Here is an 18,259-nt window from a genome sequence, read left to right on the forward strand (position 1 = left end):
ATTTACTTAAAATTGAAAAACAACATGCAAGGTGAGTCTCTCCACCTAACTTCATACTGTCAGTGTTACTTTAACTTATTCTCTGACTCACAGCCACATTTATCTCAAATTTAAACAGCAGTGGCAAGCTATATTTTTTAATGAAACATCTGCACTTCAAAATCATTTTCACCAGCTAAAAGTTTATCTTGGTGGGCTTGCTTTAGATAATTAGGTCTACCTTAAGTTGTTTTTTTTAAAAGAAAGTAAAGCTGCATTAATTCTAATAATGCCAGGGAAATGCTGCAGGCTGTTGGAAAGACTTTCTTCCATATTGTCCATTTTTTTAAAACCAGAAAATATTTTACACACCGATGCAAAATTAGACTTTGCTTTTCAATCACCATGTATGAAAGCATCAGGCAAATTCATATTCCTTATTAAAGGACAGCTGTAGAAAAGTGAGATGGTTTGTAGGTGTGTGAGTGATTGTTTTATTTAAATTTAAAACATTTGCTTTAAGATCATTCAAGATTCATATTTAGGGTATACTACAGCCTTCCATTGCTAAAAATGTATGGCGCCTAATTAAAAATAAAGAGGCTGTGGATAGAAGGTGTTTACAATATTGCTATTTTTTAGTATTATTATTTGGCCTTTTCAATTAAGATGCATTATTTTGAATAGATTTGCTTATTTCATGCAAGCTTTTGTTAAATTAGATTTGCTGCTTCTGGTGTGATCCGAATTCCCCCGGATTAGTACAGGATTAGCACCCCTGCCATCCACAACTCCTGGATTTATTAGAACACATTGTTTACAAGAAGCAGCTGAAGAATGTTCATAATTAAATGTTCTTTGGAGTATGGGTTGTCTTCCATTGTGAGTGTAAAGCATCTTGCTGTATCACAGCTCCCTGTGCTCCATGTAGCGAGCGGCACAAGAGAGGGAAAATGTAACAGACCAGAAAATGAAGAAAGACATAAAAGAGTGAGCTCAAGGAGGTCAGATCCATCACAGGCTTAGCGTTGCCTTCAAAGATGCCTGGGACAGGTGGCAGTTCAAGACAATCAGAGGAGAAGCATCCGCTAGCACTGAGATAAGGGATTCCTGCAGAATCCTGCTATCTGCTCCCAGCTCGCTTTGATGTAGCTCAGCTAGAGGAGACTTCTGGGAGCTGACTGCCACTTCCTCAATCACAGACTGCTGCTGTTGAGCCTTTTAAGGTCTCATTACAGTGGTCCTTAAGGATCAATCCTCTTTAAGGTTTACATGGGATGGTTTTGTCTGTTTGCCCAGCCAGGGACCTTGGTACCACCTGGGTGAACTATAACACAAGACTTATTATTATTATTATTATTATTATTATTATTATTATTATTATAGTCGCTGTCTCTGTGAAAATGTGTGCTGTTGGTAGCATTTTGCTGTTTATGGAGTTACCTTTGTTTCTGTTTGTATTTGTTATTGGAAGCATTTGGAGTCAATTTAACTGATCTTAAAGTCTAAAAGTGCATGGATCAAACAGAATAACTACGATTAATCTTATGTTGTGTGTATTGACAATATTTCTTCAGTCTTACATTTTCCTCTATGGAACACACACACATAATGGTAAAGATGAATTAGATTTTTTGAATGGTAATTTATTTGAAGCAGTTTCTAAAGAAAAGTGCACCTTGCAGGAAATTCCCTTCTTTTGACGATTCATATGCCAGCGACTCATGGATCTGTCAATGTTTGGATAAAGAGCCCAGAGGACTTGAATTGTAGGCTAATGATTATTACACTAAATTAAGTTTTTTTTTTGTTTGTTTGTTTTTTGTATAAGAACAAAGGGCACCTTTCCTCTATTAGGTTACAGGTCTTGCAAATGCAATTTGGACATCATGGGGGGCTGAAAAGATAACCAGCTTCAGCATGTAGAGCAGTGAGGAGAGATGTAAAGATAATTATCAAGAAAGCACTTAATGCTTTGGCAATTAAGCTTCAGCAAGTTTGTAGTGCAACTGTAGAAGGTGATATGTATTGGATATGAAACAATCTATTTATTTTGCTTGTAAATGACTTGCTAAATATGTTTAGCCAGCATAAAATGGTAGTGTGATTCACACCTGCCTCACTAGGGTTGTTTCAGTTCCGTGTGAAAAATGTACAATTGATTTTACTCTCAAGTATCGTAACTCTTCGCAGACTATAACGCTTCACAGGTTGAAATCTAAGGGAAGTATATCATCCGATCTCAGTATATCTATGGACTGTCAAACACAGTCAGAGAGAAAGGCCACTGGTATGGAAAGACTCATGCAGTACAGTTGCTGCATCTCAGCATGGAAGTTCTGCTGTATGAATAATAATTCTAAGACAGGCAGTGTGATACCATTAGGTCATTTTGTAAAACAACTGATTAAAAAGCAGTTAAAAATTAGACACTGCATACAAGTTCAGTCGTTCTTAAGCTTAATTTGGCACACATCAAAGCTTTTGACCTCTGCATGTTGTGTAATTTAACTAGGGTATGACTTATTAGGCTCTTAGAAAAATCGAATGGCTAATATGCTGTGGAATGGAGTTCTATTTTCATCATTGATATATGAGGGGAAAAAAAAACTACCTGTCGAAGTGATAACTTTTCACTGTCTATCCCGCAAGTAACAACTGAGTAAGTGCCCTGTATTGTACATATGAGGAGTGGTGTGTTGGAGCATTTTTGATGAAGGAAAAGGTCACCCCTGGAAGAGTGGTCCATTGGTTTCAATTTGGATTTCTCAGAGCCAGTTAGAGGAATTGGTTGATGAATTGCGGCCTGAGCACTTGACAAGCAGGAAATATGCCGATTAAATTGGCCTGGGGGCACAAATGGTGTTAAGAAACAAATCAGTTTCTTTGTGAAGTGTAAATACACGGTGCCCCAGGATTGTTTTTTTAAAGACTTTTTTAAATTTTTTATTTTTTTTTAACATTGCTATAGTTACATTACTATGTTGTTTAGGGGCAGCTTAACCATTATTTCAAGTTTATATGTAGCAACATATGTGAGCAGGAATGCAGAAAGGAAGGGAAACATTGCTGTCCTTGTTTAATTTTACAAACAAGAAAGGCTTGCAATTTTCTCCAGTGTTTGTGCTATTAAATCTCTGAGTAAATCTTCTCCAGTTGGGAGTTCAGTCAGCCTCTCTGTTCTGGAAGCAGAGCTTTGTTCTCATGTTCAGCTCAGTTCAATCTGAAATAATTCAGAAAATGTATTAGATTGGTTGCTGCTCCCCAAAGACCAAATGAAATAACCTTCACTCCCAGCCACTGGGGAGGGGGGAGGAACATACAATCAGGGGCCATGCATATTTTTCGATTAAACAAAGAGCTAACTGTGTGCAAATTGCTTGGTAAAAATTTGTTAAAAGTGTGTTCGCTTTATAAATTTCTTGCAGATGCTGAGCTTGTATCTGTAATCAGGATGACTGGACTGCCAGAAGAAATAACTTCAACCCCCCCCCCCCCCTTTTTTTTTTTTCAACATCACTGCCTAATTCATTGAATTATTTTGTGTTTTTAAATCTTGTAAATCTTTAAGCCATGTAGATTTTTCAAGCACTGATCTGCCTGGCACAAAAGCTAAAATATATGTGTCTTTATTTACTTGTTAATCAATTGTTGCAATTCCAGGAACACTGTTGCATGTGCTTGAGTCACATTTTTACATGGGAGTGAATTATTTTCCCATTTCAAGCAGGCACTACCTGTACCCTGTGTCTCCTGTGGTATGGACTTCTCAGCCATTTTTTGAGCTATAAACTATATACTGAATTTCAGACAAAGGACAGGAAAGAGGATTGTATTGATTTACAAGTAAAGGAAATTCAGACCCAGGCAGTGTGTAGCACAGTGATGAATGACAGTGTTGGATGTTAAAGTCAAGGGGTAAGGTATCCTGTAGTCTTTCCTCAGTGTTCACTCGTCTCTTTGACTTGAAGTTATAAACCTTGAAAAGAAAGTTCGGTTTGGAAAATGTAATTTCCTGGAATTGTCTTAGTAATCGGCTTTGCCTACTCAGACTAGTAGGATGTCTACAGATAATGTAATTTAAAGATAATTATGACATTCATAACAAACAATTTGGGATTGCAATAAATCCAAGGTTACACAAACAGAAAATGCCCCGCTATGTAATGAATGCTGTTTTTAAAACATAAAGATAAACTTAAAGAATTTTAAAATCACTTAATCCAACTTAATCCAACCAATATGAAGCAATCCCTGTTAGCAGTATTCAAGCATTGATGTTTTAACATATAGTTTCTATCCATATTTTTTTTTCTTTATTCAAGTCATTCAGGTGGTCAACTGTACCATTAAAGCTACAGAAATAATTATAAATGGAGGATTAATAGATATATTTAATATTCTTGTGCACTAGATGGCACATGACACTAGATTCCAAATATGCAGAACAGGAGGCGTTCAGTATGTATGAGAAACAGCTAGGTTTCTGTAGTGGCATGCAACGCAGGAAGACCAGACTTGAATTTCTTTCAAAATTACACTTAAATAAACACCAAGTTCCCATGCATCACTTGAATCTAAACACCACTGCAAATTAAGATGTTTAAACTCTGAGATCATATGCTTTAAGAAAAGAGCTGTAATGAAATTTGGCAACCCTAACCTAGTAGCATCATTTGTTCCAACCAAACAGCAAAAGCAGGCCTTGAGCAAATCTCAACCATTTTTTCTAGCAATGCGTTCCATTAATGATGCGTTACACGGCTTTTCACAACCTGCCTATCCTGCTTTATGACGTGACTCGCTGTAGAGCTGAACTATCCAAGAGGAACATGTCTGTCAGGTTCTATTTACATGTTCAGTTATATTAGCATAAGTCATTAATAAGTTAATGACCAAGTAGATAAAAGAAATGGCTTTATACTTGACCTTTTCCCCTCTAAGACACTGCCACCCCATTTCTCGGTTGTATGCAGTATGAAGGAGTGCAAAAGAATCATGCTGATGGTTGTAAAAGACAGGCCAATGTTAAGGCATTGCAGTTCAAATGTACTATTTTTTTTCCCCAGCTCTGTCATCCTTCTCATAGATGAGAAAGTAGCTACCAGGTCAATATCTCGATGGCAGTTTTCTTTAAAAGTATTTTATTGGAACATGGGGGAGATCATTAACTTCCAAGCATTCAGTGTTTTAAGTTTCTTGGCATTATATGAAAGCCAAGCCAGTGGTTCAAAAACTTTAATTAATCATTTACAGTGGCTAATTGAAAACAGATCACGCTGTATAGAATTTGAAAGGCTTTGTGCATCTGACATTAAAGATATAGCAGCTTTGGAAACATTGAAACCCAGTAAACAGGCTTTTCTGGCTTATTTATGTATTTATTTATTTTTGTACATCATTTAAGGAAATGATCAGGGTTTTAAATGTTCTTCAAGATCTGGTACTTACTAAACGCACATTTCACGTAATCTTGTTTTGATCAATTTTTGATCAATTGTACAGGCCCCTTCTAATTCTGACTCTCCCAGGCTTTTGTGAAAGGCATGTTATATTTAAAACGATTGACAGTAATACCACAGAGTTTCCTGCATTTAACTTAATTATGTCTTATAAATCATTACAGTTTCCAATAAAAGTGATGCAATTATCTTTTTTTTTTATTACCACGCAAGATAACTCCTTTTAAAGATACCATTAACCACATTTTGTTAAACTCAGTGTTTGTTTAATTAAAACTAATGAGCCTGGTCTTAGTTTATCTTTAATTACCCTTTCATTAGGGTTCTGGATAATCATGCTTAATTGACCCATATATATATATAAAAACAGGAAAATGAATGGTCAAGGCTTTTTTCAGTTTACTTTTAAGTTTGTGCCTTGAGCCTGGACAATTCTTCCCTCATGAAGTGACTGGAGTGCTTTTTCTCCTGGTTTGCACAGTTCCCTGTTTGTGCTTTGGAGCCCATGTAACCCACACTTATTGTACGTCAAGATTGGAATGGGGTGGAGATGGCAACCATAATGCAGTCAAGAGCGAATGCTTTACTGTGCAGTGCTTAAATACTCCAATATCTCCACTGTCTCCCGCCATCCACTAAATACTTTTCATTGGAAAGCTTTATCCTTCTCTGCCGTAGCCCAATATTGCCCAGTCAGTTCCAATTGAAGGAAAACTCTAAACACTTACAAGACTGCGCCAATGTTTTTTTCAGCATCTATTTTATTTCCATTAGAAATCCGTCATTTTTTATTGTATAAACTGGGTGATGAAAACGGAAGATGGATAGAGTAAATCCTCAAGCTCCAGACTCTTCTCTTTTGAACTTGAAGATTGCAGTCAAGTAAAAAAGAAGAAAAAATATCAAATGCCTTTTGAAAGCCTGAATGAGTCCACTGCAGAAAACAGCATGATAATAAACCAGAATCTGGTGGTTCATAGGAATTTGCCTGCATCTCATTTTGTAACCGCCCACTTTAAATATATATTTTTTGTTTCATTGTATGTTTTTATCTGGATCGTGGGTGTTACTCAAGACAATCATTTTCCTTTTTGGACTGTACTACTCTTTCACCATAGTGTACAGTACGTGTATATATATATTTACATCATATATTTATCAGTGTTTAATGCCTTGATAGATACTCTATAGAGTAAAAGATACCCTTTCTGTATCATTAATATAATATGTGGCAGAAAGGAATGCAACAGAAATGGTTGGAACATAGAGCAGCTGTTTTACACAGGCAGATTGTGTTACTAGTAGCTACTAGTAAAACAAAGCCTTTGCATGCAGGTGATACTAACAGTTGGACTTGGTCATGGAGTGTTTGGATTCTGGGGTGTGTGGGGGTGTGTGGGGTGGGGTTCTATGTTTGTGTGTGAGTGTGTGTGTGCAGAGCCCTTTGCTTCGAGGTTTGTAGATTTCCAAGGGGGGCCAGTTCTATATTTACATTCCGGATGTGTGAAGCATTTAAGGGAAAAAAAAAAGTATTTGGAAGTGCTGTTCCACATCACTGCCATGCTTCGCGGCGAATGCAGCCTTTTTCTTTCAGCTTTGTTTAATTCTCCTCAAGTGGTAGTGTGCTGCTGCTAAACTGTTTGCCTTTCTAATGAAGTGAGCTGTTTGTTTGAAATAGGTTGTAGAGGGTATTTAAACAAGAGGCTAAAGTAAACTTCAGAGCTGTTCAAATAAGCTGTTCTTATCGGCCCCTCTGTACACAGCCTGGCCACTGCTTACCTCTGGGACGAGCAGTCAGGAAACTATGTAAATAATAAAACTGAAGGCAGCGGAAGTCATTCAGATCATTTCTAGATAATTGAATGACAATTACTGCTGTCCAGATGCATTTCAGTTTTCCAGTCTCAAGTTCTGGCCCGTATGCTTTCTATTTTATTGTGTAAAGGGTTTGTAGTGCTATTCATTTGGCCTTCAGTTGAATTGTATAGTCTGTCAAACCATACAGTTAACTTGGATCCCCATATTATCTATAACAATGCGGGCTATACTAACTCATCAGACTATCATGCAGCTATCAACCGTTTAGGGTTATGCCTCCAATGAGTCACCCTGGGCTGGTGAGCAGCTTCCTTGAAATTTAAACAAATACTATAGATAGCATTTCTCAGACCAGGACCCTGAAACAGATCTTTATTACAAGAGCAGAATTTACTATTAAGGTAGTACAGGTGCTCCTCCAGGTTTTTTTTTAATTTTTTTTATAATGACAGCATTCCCCTTCTGCCTAAATGTTGTATTTATCTAATGTATAAAGGCAGACATAGTGTAAAGCTACACCATGTCTCCTCTCAGGTTCATCAGGTTTCTTAAACGAAGTTTAATGACATTTAATTATATTGCTTTTGAGTGTAGACAGTAGTGAAATATGTCATATGTTTTTTTGTTTTTTTTGGTTAAATTTGATCCAGTTTCACTGACAGTAAGCAATGTGATACTGTTAGAGTGGGTAGAACACTGAATCAGGCTTCCAAGTGCACCTAGAGTAAGGAATGCTTGAGAGGCAGTGGGGATGTTTTAAGTTTAAATAGTAAATGGTAAAAAATGGTACAAATGTTAAATAAGCTATTTGAAAATGACTCACTAATTTAGACTGCATTCTTTTGGCAAGGTTTTAGACATACTGTGTGTGAATTGGACAGATGCAAGTAATAAAGGTGATTACTATGCTGTACTTTTGTAAATATCTCATATATTCATCAGAGCTGCTGCTTAAATAAGAAAAAGTGTCACTCATACACTACTATACAGCCAGCCATGGTCAGCAGAGTCTCAGTACTATCCTAGTACTGTTTGGAAGGATGGTGTATATTTCTGTGGCAATCTCAAATTGTATAAGGGCTTTAATGAATTAACGATTAATCAATGAATCACGTCTGTGGGCTTTGATTGAGAAAAAAATAGTTGATCGATTAATCTTGTCTACCTGAGTGTGGTATAAAAAATGACGCTCGAAAAAGAAGTCTTGAAAAATGGCAGAGGTACTTCCAAAGATATTTTATATTACTACTACTTATATACTCAACTCCTCCAACTCCTCCCTTACTTCTGCGCAAGGGATCATGGGATATAAAGAGAGCTCCAGGGCATTTTTCCTATTGGTTGTCTATGGAGAGGGCTCAAATTGGGGTGATTTTCCCAGTTTAAACATTTTAATATGCTTTTGTAGTCTGTTTCTCTGTTGCCCATGTTACACAGAAGAAAAACCTAGTGAATGATGACATAATGTCAATGATTTAAAAAAAAAACAAAAAAAAAAAACTTGATTCTGGAGTTCAATTAATAAATGGCTTTGTTTTATTATTTTATTGTTTTTTTAATATTTACGGAGAAGTTACAGTAGTACACAATCAAAGTGAAATTAGAGTAAATGTTAAAAAAAAAAACCTAAAAATAAATAAAAATTGATTTCTGCTCTAATCTCTGCTTTCTGCGCATTTGCTAACTCTGATGTTACGTGCAATGTTTTTTGTCAAGACACCCTGGGCAACAGTAAAATAGACTTTTTAAAAATATTTTTAAACATCGATAAAATCAGCTCAGAGCAGCTCAGTCTGACACCGCTCCATTGACTCTCAATAGAAAAACTTCTCCCAAGCTCTCTTTATATCCCATATCTTTGCGTGCAGCATGACGGAAGTCCCCTTTGAGAATCAGCAGAGTTGAGTATCTTGGTAATATAGAATATATCTTTGGTACTTCTAAAGACCTTGGCAGAAGGGCAACTGGAAGATAATAGGCCTACCCAATATTTCAGAATATCTCAGAATGAAGTAAGAAAGACCGCAACTTACAACGTTTGGTCATCGGTGCTTTCCTTTCACAGCATTATCTAATAGTATTGATGTGCTATTATTTCTTTAATAAAGCAAAACAAATACATTTGAAACAAATCAGCTATAGGAGAGCTATTTTAAAGAGTAAATTCAAACAAAAACGGTTCTACTTAAATGTAATGTTATTATACATCTTTGTACTTGACAGAAAGTATTGAAAAAAATGTTCCTTTTTCCTGTACTAAGGGCTGCTTTTCAGTACTTATAGTAATTAAAGAAATGGGTTTATAATTTATTTTTGAAATTTTCAGTTTGATACAGTCCTATAGAACTACGTACTACAGAAGAATAAATTAATACTAATATTATCTGAGTCCTATCTTACCTTTTCAGTCCTATACAGAGTCCTATGAACCTTTTGAGTACTACAGGAGGATACTTTTTTTTAAAGGAATCATATTGGATACCTTTCAAACCTTTTCAGTCCTATACAGAGTCCTATAGTACCACTATAGCATGGAGAAAAAGGACATTTTCATAAGGGCAGTACTACAAGTTTATTGTACAGTCTTAGTTCCAGATATTTTCTAACTGTCAAATTACATGTAACTATATGCATATTAAACATGGAATTATGAAACATTTGCAGTAAATAGCATTATGTTAATAATTTGTGTTACTTGTAATTGTCTTTCAATACAATTTCATATCACTAGCAAACAGGGGTGATTAATCGATCATATGTCGGATGAGTAATCTATTGATAGAACATGTCAAGATTAGAACCCCTAGTAAAAATACATCTGGCTCAACGTGAATGAGCTTGCAATACAAGCAGGCAGTTGATGTCATGTGTGGATAAAACAAACTAAGCACTCTTTATGGTAATCTTAGAAGTATGTTAGTTAGTGGAAGGCAGATTGTACAGTTGAATAAGCCAGAAGGGCTTTATCTGTGAGACATTGTTAAACATAAAGTTACAGCAGTGATAAGCTTCTCTTAAAAATCATTGAGAGGCCAGAAAAAAAGTGCTAATGTGCTATACAGTCCAGTATAAAGTGTATGAACCAGAGGTTTTTTTTTACAATGTTAATTCTTTCAGTCCAATTGATTCCATTGCTGGTGCACATTACTCTCCCTGTCTCCCATTCAGCGTGTTAGTTTGCTGACAGTAGAGTACACAGCACTTAGCAGCTGGTTTGTGGAACCATCAGTCAGGAAATTGTATGATAAATAGTAGGTAGCCAGGTTTAGTGGCACATTGTTCTGCTTCAGCAGTTTTAGCCTGACTTTGGAAAAGTCATCATGCAGTATTTTGTCAGAGGTTACAGCGGGAGACGGCGTTACACTGGTAACTTATTACACAGATCCTTGAGTTACGATGTCCAGCAGATGAATTGTTCATGTGTAAATAATAAACTGTGAGATGCGTAGTTATGCTGGGAGTGGGGATCTGCAGGTTTGTGCAAACATGTCCCTTGCAGTCTTATTTGCCAGTGATGAAGTACATTGCACTGCTTGGAAAAATATTGCACGCATGCCCTACAGCTTGCAACAGTTGAGAAACACTTAAATGCACTCTGCTCTGCATGATGCAAGAAATGCATTATTAAGCATTCTCAAATCTCTCTCTTTAGTTCATTGTAAACTGCACCTATAATAACAGATTAGACCATTCTAACTTACATAAAAAAGTTAAATAGATATCTTGTATTTCTGCAGTTGTTTCAGATAATGCTTTATAGCAGGCGTGTTTTCACTCAAGACTTTTCATAATAATATTATGCTAGTTATGTTTTACATTTTCTTAAATATAAATGGTTTCTTGCCTTTTGAAAACTTATGTGGATATTTAGGCATATATTCAAACACCCAATCAAAACATTCTGAGGTAAGACTGTGAAAGACTTAGACCCGGGTTCTAAATTAGATTGTCAATTTATATCCTTATGCTCTATATCTCTTAATTTATTGACAGCAGAAATGTAATCATGAGGTGGGTGTTGCATTTAAAATTGATCTTCATTGGAGCCCCCAGCTATTTTTAAGTGGTCATATTATTTAAAAATGTGACCCACCCGCAAACCAGTAATTCAAATCCCCATAAAATGTGAATGAAAAATAATCTTTATGGTAGATAATATTTGCATCACAATAACAGTGGTTAATATGATCCCATACATGTCGACGATAACCATGTAAGTAAATATTTAATAACTATATCATGTTTAAAAATGTGCAGTTATTCTGTACTTTGAGGTAGGTTTAGACTTTCCTCATCATGATACTGATAATGTCTGGCCCTCTGATGTCAGCAGTACAACACAGTATCAGGTATAATAAAATCTGAAAATAATTTATCTACAGTACAGATCTGTTTTTTTTTAATGCTGCTTTCAACCATATTGGGCCATGAATTTTTTGTGATCATCAGTACTTTGTTCTTATGAGTTCCATTAGTTTGGTACTGAGCCTTGGTCATGTGAGAAACATATTTAACATCATATTTTAGTGTAACGTCCTACTAAAAACTATTTACATGTAGATTAATAATATTGTAATTAGATGCACCACTTCTTAGTTCGAACAGAGTTAAGTATTGTATGTATAAGCTGTTTGCTATTCATTTGTGGCCTTCTAAACAAAATGTTCCTTTAGCCACTTTTAACATAATAATTCTTTAAGTATTGGCTATGTTTTTTTGTTTGTTTGTTTTAATCTTTTTCATTGTTAATAATTACTTTTGTAGAAACTGGTATGACTCTGCCTCTAATTTGTGCTTCATCTTTAAAGTTTGGCTAAAAATCAGAACAGCAAAAGTAATCTTTGCACACACTGCCTTGAGAGCTTTTAGTCCAGTTGACTTTGAATGTCACTTTGAACTGCTCAGTGAATTGGGTGTTACTGTGAGAGTAATTAAAGAAATTAGGCATCCAGATTTAGACAAAGTAATTCTGAATTTGTTACTGCCCTTCTGAGCATAGCTTGACATCTGGAATTCAGTTTCTTCCTCTATGTTTGCCTGTATAAATTTGGAAAACAGTAAATAAATTACAGTGAGCCAACATTCACTTTTATGAGATTCTTCAATTGAAATGGTGAACAATGGCCTTCAGTTCTTAACCAACTGAAATTTCTCAGCTAAATTTAAATTGTACCCGCAGTGTGCATTTTAGATTTATTCCTCCACTGAGGCCTTTTAAAAAGGAGTTTGGTCCTTGTGGCACCAGGAAATATGGAGTGATGACAGGCATGCTAAACACCCTGAGCGTTGGTAGGCCCGTGGGCATTTCAAATAGTCTTCAGTCCATTCCCAGCCATTGTAGAAATAGGCTTTCTTCAGAAAACATGTTTAGTCTGGATTGAGATGCAGAAAGAAGGATCTGTGTGAATCTTACTTTTTTCGTTTTCTCATTTCCAGCCCCACCACATCTTTTCCCAGCCTTCCACCCTCCTGTTCCAGTTGATGCCAGGCATCATGAGGGCCGCTATGTGTATGAGCCATCTCCTGTCCCCGCGCTGCATGTGTAAGTATTATTTTGCAACCAGTGTTTTTATTTGGCAAGAGGCTGTATTTTAACCTTTTCAAAAGTCCTTAGATATTTAATCAGATGAGAGGGGGGTGACATTTAGAGCAAAAGCAGTGCTTTCATTAGGCAGTTCTTAATAAGTAAAGCAGTTTAGCTGTAATGTCAATCAGTGGTAGCCAGTTGAGAGATTTAAACTGTGGGGCCAGAAGAGAGCTCCAGGGCAGACCTTATAGTCCCTTTATAGCGCAGGCCTGGTCTGCACAGACAGGAATAGCGTGTGGATGTGAAGGGAGCCTGCATGATTAAAAAGCCTCAGCTGCTTGACGTCTCTGCTTCAGCACCAATGTGTGTTTCTGCATTGATGAGTTTTTGGGGTGTGCTTTGAGTAGCTCTTCCAGAAGTGGACTACTAATAACAGGCTGAAAAAAAAAAAGAAAAACGTATTCTAGCCATAGTAGACTGTCCAGCTCTCTGAGCTGTGGAGATTAAAATTCAGGGAAAGAAGCAACGGGTGATATTATGCTTGATATTCTTCGTTATATTTCATTGTGTGGTGTCATATCTTTTCTGAGCAACTGTTACTAACAGTAATGAATTTTTTATGCTACGTTTTCCAAGTCCCCCTTCTCTGCATTTAGAAGCATCGGGTGATTGATGGCAATGTCACCATAACAAAATGGCAAATGTAATTTAGCATTTAGCTTACAAGGAGATAATAGAGGAAACATGCTAGGGAACATAGGTATGGAAACATTAAACAAACATGTACTGTGCATTGGTCAACAGAGGCTTCATACGATTCCAGTGTAGGTGTTGAAAGTTTTTTAATTGGCCAACTATTTATTAAGTTATGTGAATATTTTATTTCAGTAGCTTTGTGACTGCTGTTATATTTTCTCAATTCAGTGCTTTTCACTTATTTGTGCCTATTTCCACTTGAGATTCTAGTTTAGAAACACTTTTTGCTAAATATTAATTTACTTTTGACATGTTGGTATATATAACTTTATCATACTTTGCAATTAGATTTCCGAGACACGTGTCCTGTTGTGCGTGCAGTAGGTCGTATGGAATAAATTGAAGATGCACGTCAGAAAGGAGTCAAAAGATTTCAATTAAAGCATAAAAATCAAATGATAAAAATAATGAAATTATAACTCAACAAATATATAAAAGACATTTTGAATTCTTACATAATCTAAATAAATATGACCACTGCTACTCAACCTCTTCAATTCAGTTAGGTGCTTAAGAGTCCCAGGCTGCTGTGAGGGTTATTGAACTGCTTCAGAAGTAACACAGGAGATTGAAATAATTACATATTTCAACACATATTTAGAAAAATTAGCATACTTTTATATAATAAAAGAAAAAAGAGGGCACAGAAGCTTTATGTTTTAATAACTTCCCAGTGTGGTTTGTAAAATTGCCCAAAGATTGAGGAAGGGGATAGATCATTTGTATTTTATAATTCCTATTTTTCTACGCTCCTTAGCAGTATTTTATGTTACGCGGGGCAATGTAAAATTGGATCCCTTGTTGAAGGACTTGGCACTTGTGTTTAATCATGTCTTATAATCACTTGTCACATCCAGACAATAAAAAGAAGAAAATCACAGATAATAATACTGAGCTGGATATTTAGATGGCAGTCTGCATATTTGCATCGATTCATTATTGCCAGTATGATTACATATGTACTGAGGGGGGAAGAAAAATGAAATTGTTTTAAGACACGTTCTCCTTAGTGAACAGAATTAATCGTTATTAACACTCTTAAATATGTGCCTAAGTACACATCTAATATTATTGCAATACTTTCCTGAGCAGTTCCTCATTACTGAGGTGTAATTAGGGTTCAGATTCGCCTGGAGGTTTGTAATAAATCTGTGCTACAGTCTCTGGTACACATTAAAGCAGAAGTGGGCATTTATGTTCAGAGAAACTTGTGATTGTGCGCTCAAGTAATATTGATATATATTATAAAGTATCATATAGCATAACATGAAGTCATATCCTATTATTTAAAAATCTAATTGAAACATGTTTATTTATTTATTACCCTCGTCTTCAGATAAAGCATCGTACGTTAGGGTATCAACGATGTGAAGCAGAATTAAATTAAAAGCTCATAAAATGAAATATGTCCTGTATTAGCTGTTTGACACTTAATTTGCTTCTGAATGAGCGGAGGAAATCACAAATGAACTGTCCTTTGTTTTGTTTTTTTTTTCAAGCATGCCCTATTAGGCATTAGAAATAGACTGCAATTACAGCCCAATAATAATCTGCAACCTTATGAATATATATTCTAGTGTGGCGTTTACTTGACAGGAAAAGAAAAAAAAAAGTATTGCCGTTTCATTGTTTTAGCACTAGTTTATGGTTAGGTGTTTTGCACTCTTTTTAAGAAAAATAAATCACATACTTATGGGGAAAAAAAATCATTATTTGCATAAATTTGTACCCAAATGAAAAGATGTACACAGGTCTTGCTGTACTACTACCACTACCACTACTACGATGACTACTACTAATAATAGCCAGCAGAAATTGTAAACAGATTTCATAAAGCAGAGTTCATTAATCCTCTATATCATCAGGATGGCATTATTGAAGATTAATTGCTGAAAAACTAAACGAAACAAACAAACAAAAAAAAAATCTACAGTTTCCCTTTTTAGGTAATGATTGGTTTGTAAAACTTGCAAAGGAAAACGGTGTAATCACTGATTGAAATATCTAGCTCTGACATCAGTGGTAAAGAAAACGGCCTCTAAATGTACTGTGTGTTTGAAGGGCTGGGCCATTGCTCCTTGGCTGAAATTCCTCTGTTCTTTGTGCTATAGTCAGCAGTACTAGTTGAGTGAGCAGATATTGACTGGAGGTATTCACATTCAGTGAACCAGAATCAAGCCAACTCTATAGAGGCTGCTGTCAAACCTGTTGCAGTGGTCTTGTGAGGTACTGGACTGTAACAGTGCCCTCGAAATACAATGCACTTACTCTGGGCCTGGAAAAGTCTCCAAGCTTCAATGCGTACAGTGCAAGTGCTGTGTTTTAATAAAACAGGGATGTTAGTTACCTGAAATCTTTCCTTATGACTGAGACATGGCATTGTTGCTCCATACTCCTTTTTGTTTATTTATTTTTGAAAAAATTGCTTTGAAGAGATGTCTTTAGGTCAGACCCATTGTCAGAGGCTCAGTGACTGGAAGTCTCATTTAATTTGGGACCTTTGCTTTTCTCAAAGCACCAGTGCATTTTAGCATTTATTAATGTAGTCCAAGTTACAACCGAAACAAACAGAAGAATCTAAGAGAAAGTTAATTATCATTTCCCACATTCGTTTATGTCTAATTCTTCAGTCATCATCGTTTATTTTTAAAGAAGCAATCTTGCCATCAAAATTCACCTTTGTAAATTAGATAAACATTTATATTGTACTACATTTTATATATATATATATATATATATATATATATATATATATATATATATATATATATACACTATACAATACTGAAAATTTTTTATAGCTGTAAATAAAACTAAATAGTATTTTTTATCTATGAATGCACAAAGATTAGGTTCTTTTTTTTCCTCAATAAAATCTTATTGTGCCAAAAAAAAGGATCTAATCCTAAAACGAGGAATTAAAAAAAACCCTTTCTAACGTCAATCAACATCTCAGAGCAGACATGGAAGGGCACGTTCATTTGTGGTAACGTGAGAGCCTTTCCAGGCATTAAGCCAGAATAAAGAAACGTCTTTTCGACTAGTTTAGTAGTAAGGGAGAAGGGCAGAAAAGAAGGTCAAATCTGTTGAAGTGTTGCTTTATCCTAATTTAATAAACCTTTGTCTTTGTATTAAAGAATAAAAACTGTATTCATCCTATATACCTTCAACAGAATTCCTGAGATATGGATTTCCAAAGCAAAATTCATCCTGTAAAACTATGTGTTAATTCGTTTCACTGAGTTGTGTTTACACAGCTGCTGCTATTAGATTTGACCTTTAAGTATTAAAATGTACTTTATTGAATGAGTCGTGCAGACATTCATAATTAATGCTGAATGCAACATGCCTACAAAAATGACCTTAACTAAAGCAGACCTGTGTTGATTGCATGCGCAGCAAGTTTGCAATATCAAAAAGGAAGTGCATTTGTATAGGTTTAAATTGCTTAAAATGATAGTTGTCACATTTTATTTAATGTGAAGAAAATAAGTACCAGTGCACCAGTCCCAGTTGCTATGCCAAGAAATAGTTTTCTTGCCAAAAACAAGCAAAGCCACTGCTGCTTTATGCAGGCTCATTTAAAAATTAAATAAAAGCATTATTCAAAAGTCTTTAAGTGTGACTTTTGGGGAGTATAAGCTCCAATATTATTTACATAAACACTTGTCATAGAGCCTAAACTAAGCTTTTGATGTAGTGCACATTTAGCATGAAGATAGTTTAATCTTGACTCCTCTTTCCAGATGGAAAGCTGTGGATGCTTGAACACTCGACAGACTCAAAGGAAAAATTCACAAAGTTTATCAGCGCCTATAAGTGACACACACACACACACACACACACACACACACACACACACACACACAGACAGACAGACAGATACGTATGCTTGTTAAAGGTCTCCTTTGATGAGGTTTTCTTTTTGGTTATATTCATCCAATGTATTCAAGCATTAGAAGTGCCCATATTTGAGGGCTTTTGTTTTCTTTGTTAAGCTGTTTATTTTGCTTTCTTCCCACGCGGCTCCCTGGCCTCGCTCTGACAATTGCTTTTTTGCATGAATTCCATTCCTCAGGGCCACAAGCCCCCTAATTCATCCAACTGATTTGCTCCTGCCTGCATGATTAGTCCTTAACTGAAAGTCGCAGGCAGGGGCAGTCCACTCACTAACTGCCTTTAACACGAGGGAGCCAACCACATTGTTAACCCCATTAGCGCATAGGGCACTACTTCATTCTAACTTAATGAAGAAGCATTACAAAGAAAATGTGTTGCTCTTGTAACTGGCATATACTGCATGACAGTGGTGTAATACCTTAATAAGGGAGCTCAGTTGATAAGCTATTTGAAAGTATATCTTCCCTTTTTTTTTACCACTGTGGAGTATTATCATTATACATATTTTATTTATCCCCAGCAGCTTCATAAACCTGCAGCTAATACAAATGTTTCTGTCTCAACATTTAAAGATAAACAATGCAATTTGATACTGCCAAAAGGAACCAAGCGTCATGTCTTAATTCGTATTTTTTACTTTGTTTTTAAACTGGGCCTAACATTTTGAATTAATTGGTGTACTATTATTTAGAGGGGAAAAAAAAAGGATCCTGTAAATTGAGCAAATTAAAATAAATAAATAAATGAATAATTTCGACTGCTTGACGTAGATGAACACAGCTCTCAAAATGGGCCATGAAACTAGTTAGTTGTATCA

The 18,259-nt window shown here is 35.7% G+C and overlaps 1 protein-coding gene across 3 annotated transcripts in view; it reads left to right on the top strand.

Moving 5' to 3' along the window:
- The window catches only part of LOC121314228 (transcriptional activator GLI3-like), a 113,604-nt gene that overhangs the window by 46,468 nt on the left and 48,877 nt on the right, over nt 1-18,259 (top strand). For all 3 annotated transcript variants that reach the window (XM_041247260.1, XM_041247261.1, XM_041247262.1), the window contains one exon: nt 12,696-12,801. In XM_041247260.1, the coding sequence (XP_041103194.1) occupies nt 12,696-12,801 (106 nt within the window). The remainder of the gene's footprint in view (nt 1-12,695; nt 12,802-18,259) is intronic.

Source organism: Polyodon spathula, chromosome 4 (assembly GCF_017654505.1).
Source record: "Polyodon spathula isolate WHYD16114869_AA chromosome 4, ASM1765450v1, whole genome shotgun sequence".
NCBI lineage: Eukaryota > Metazoa > Chordata > Actinopteri > Acipenseriformes > Polyodontidae > Polyodon > Polyodon spathula.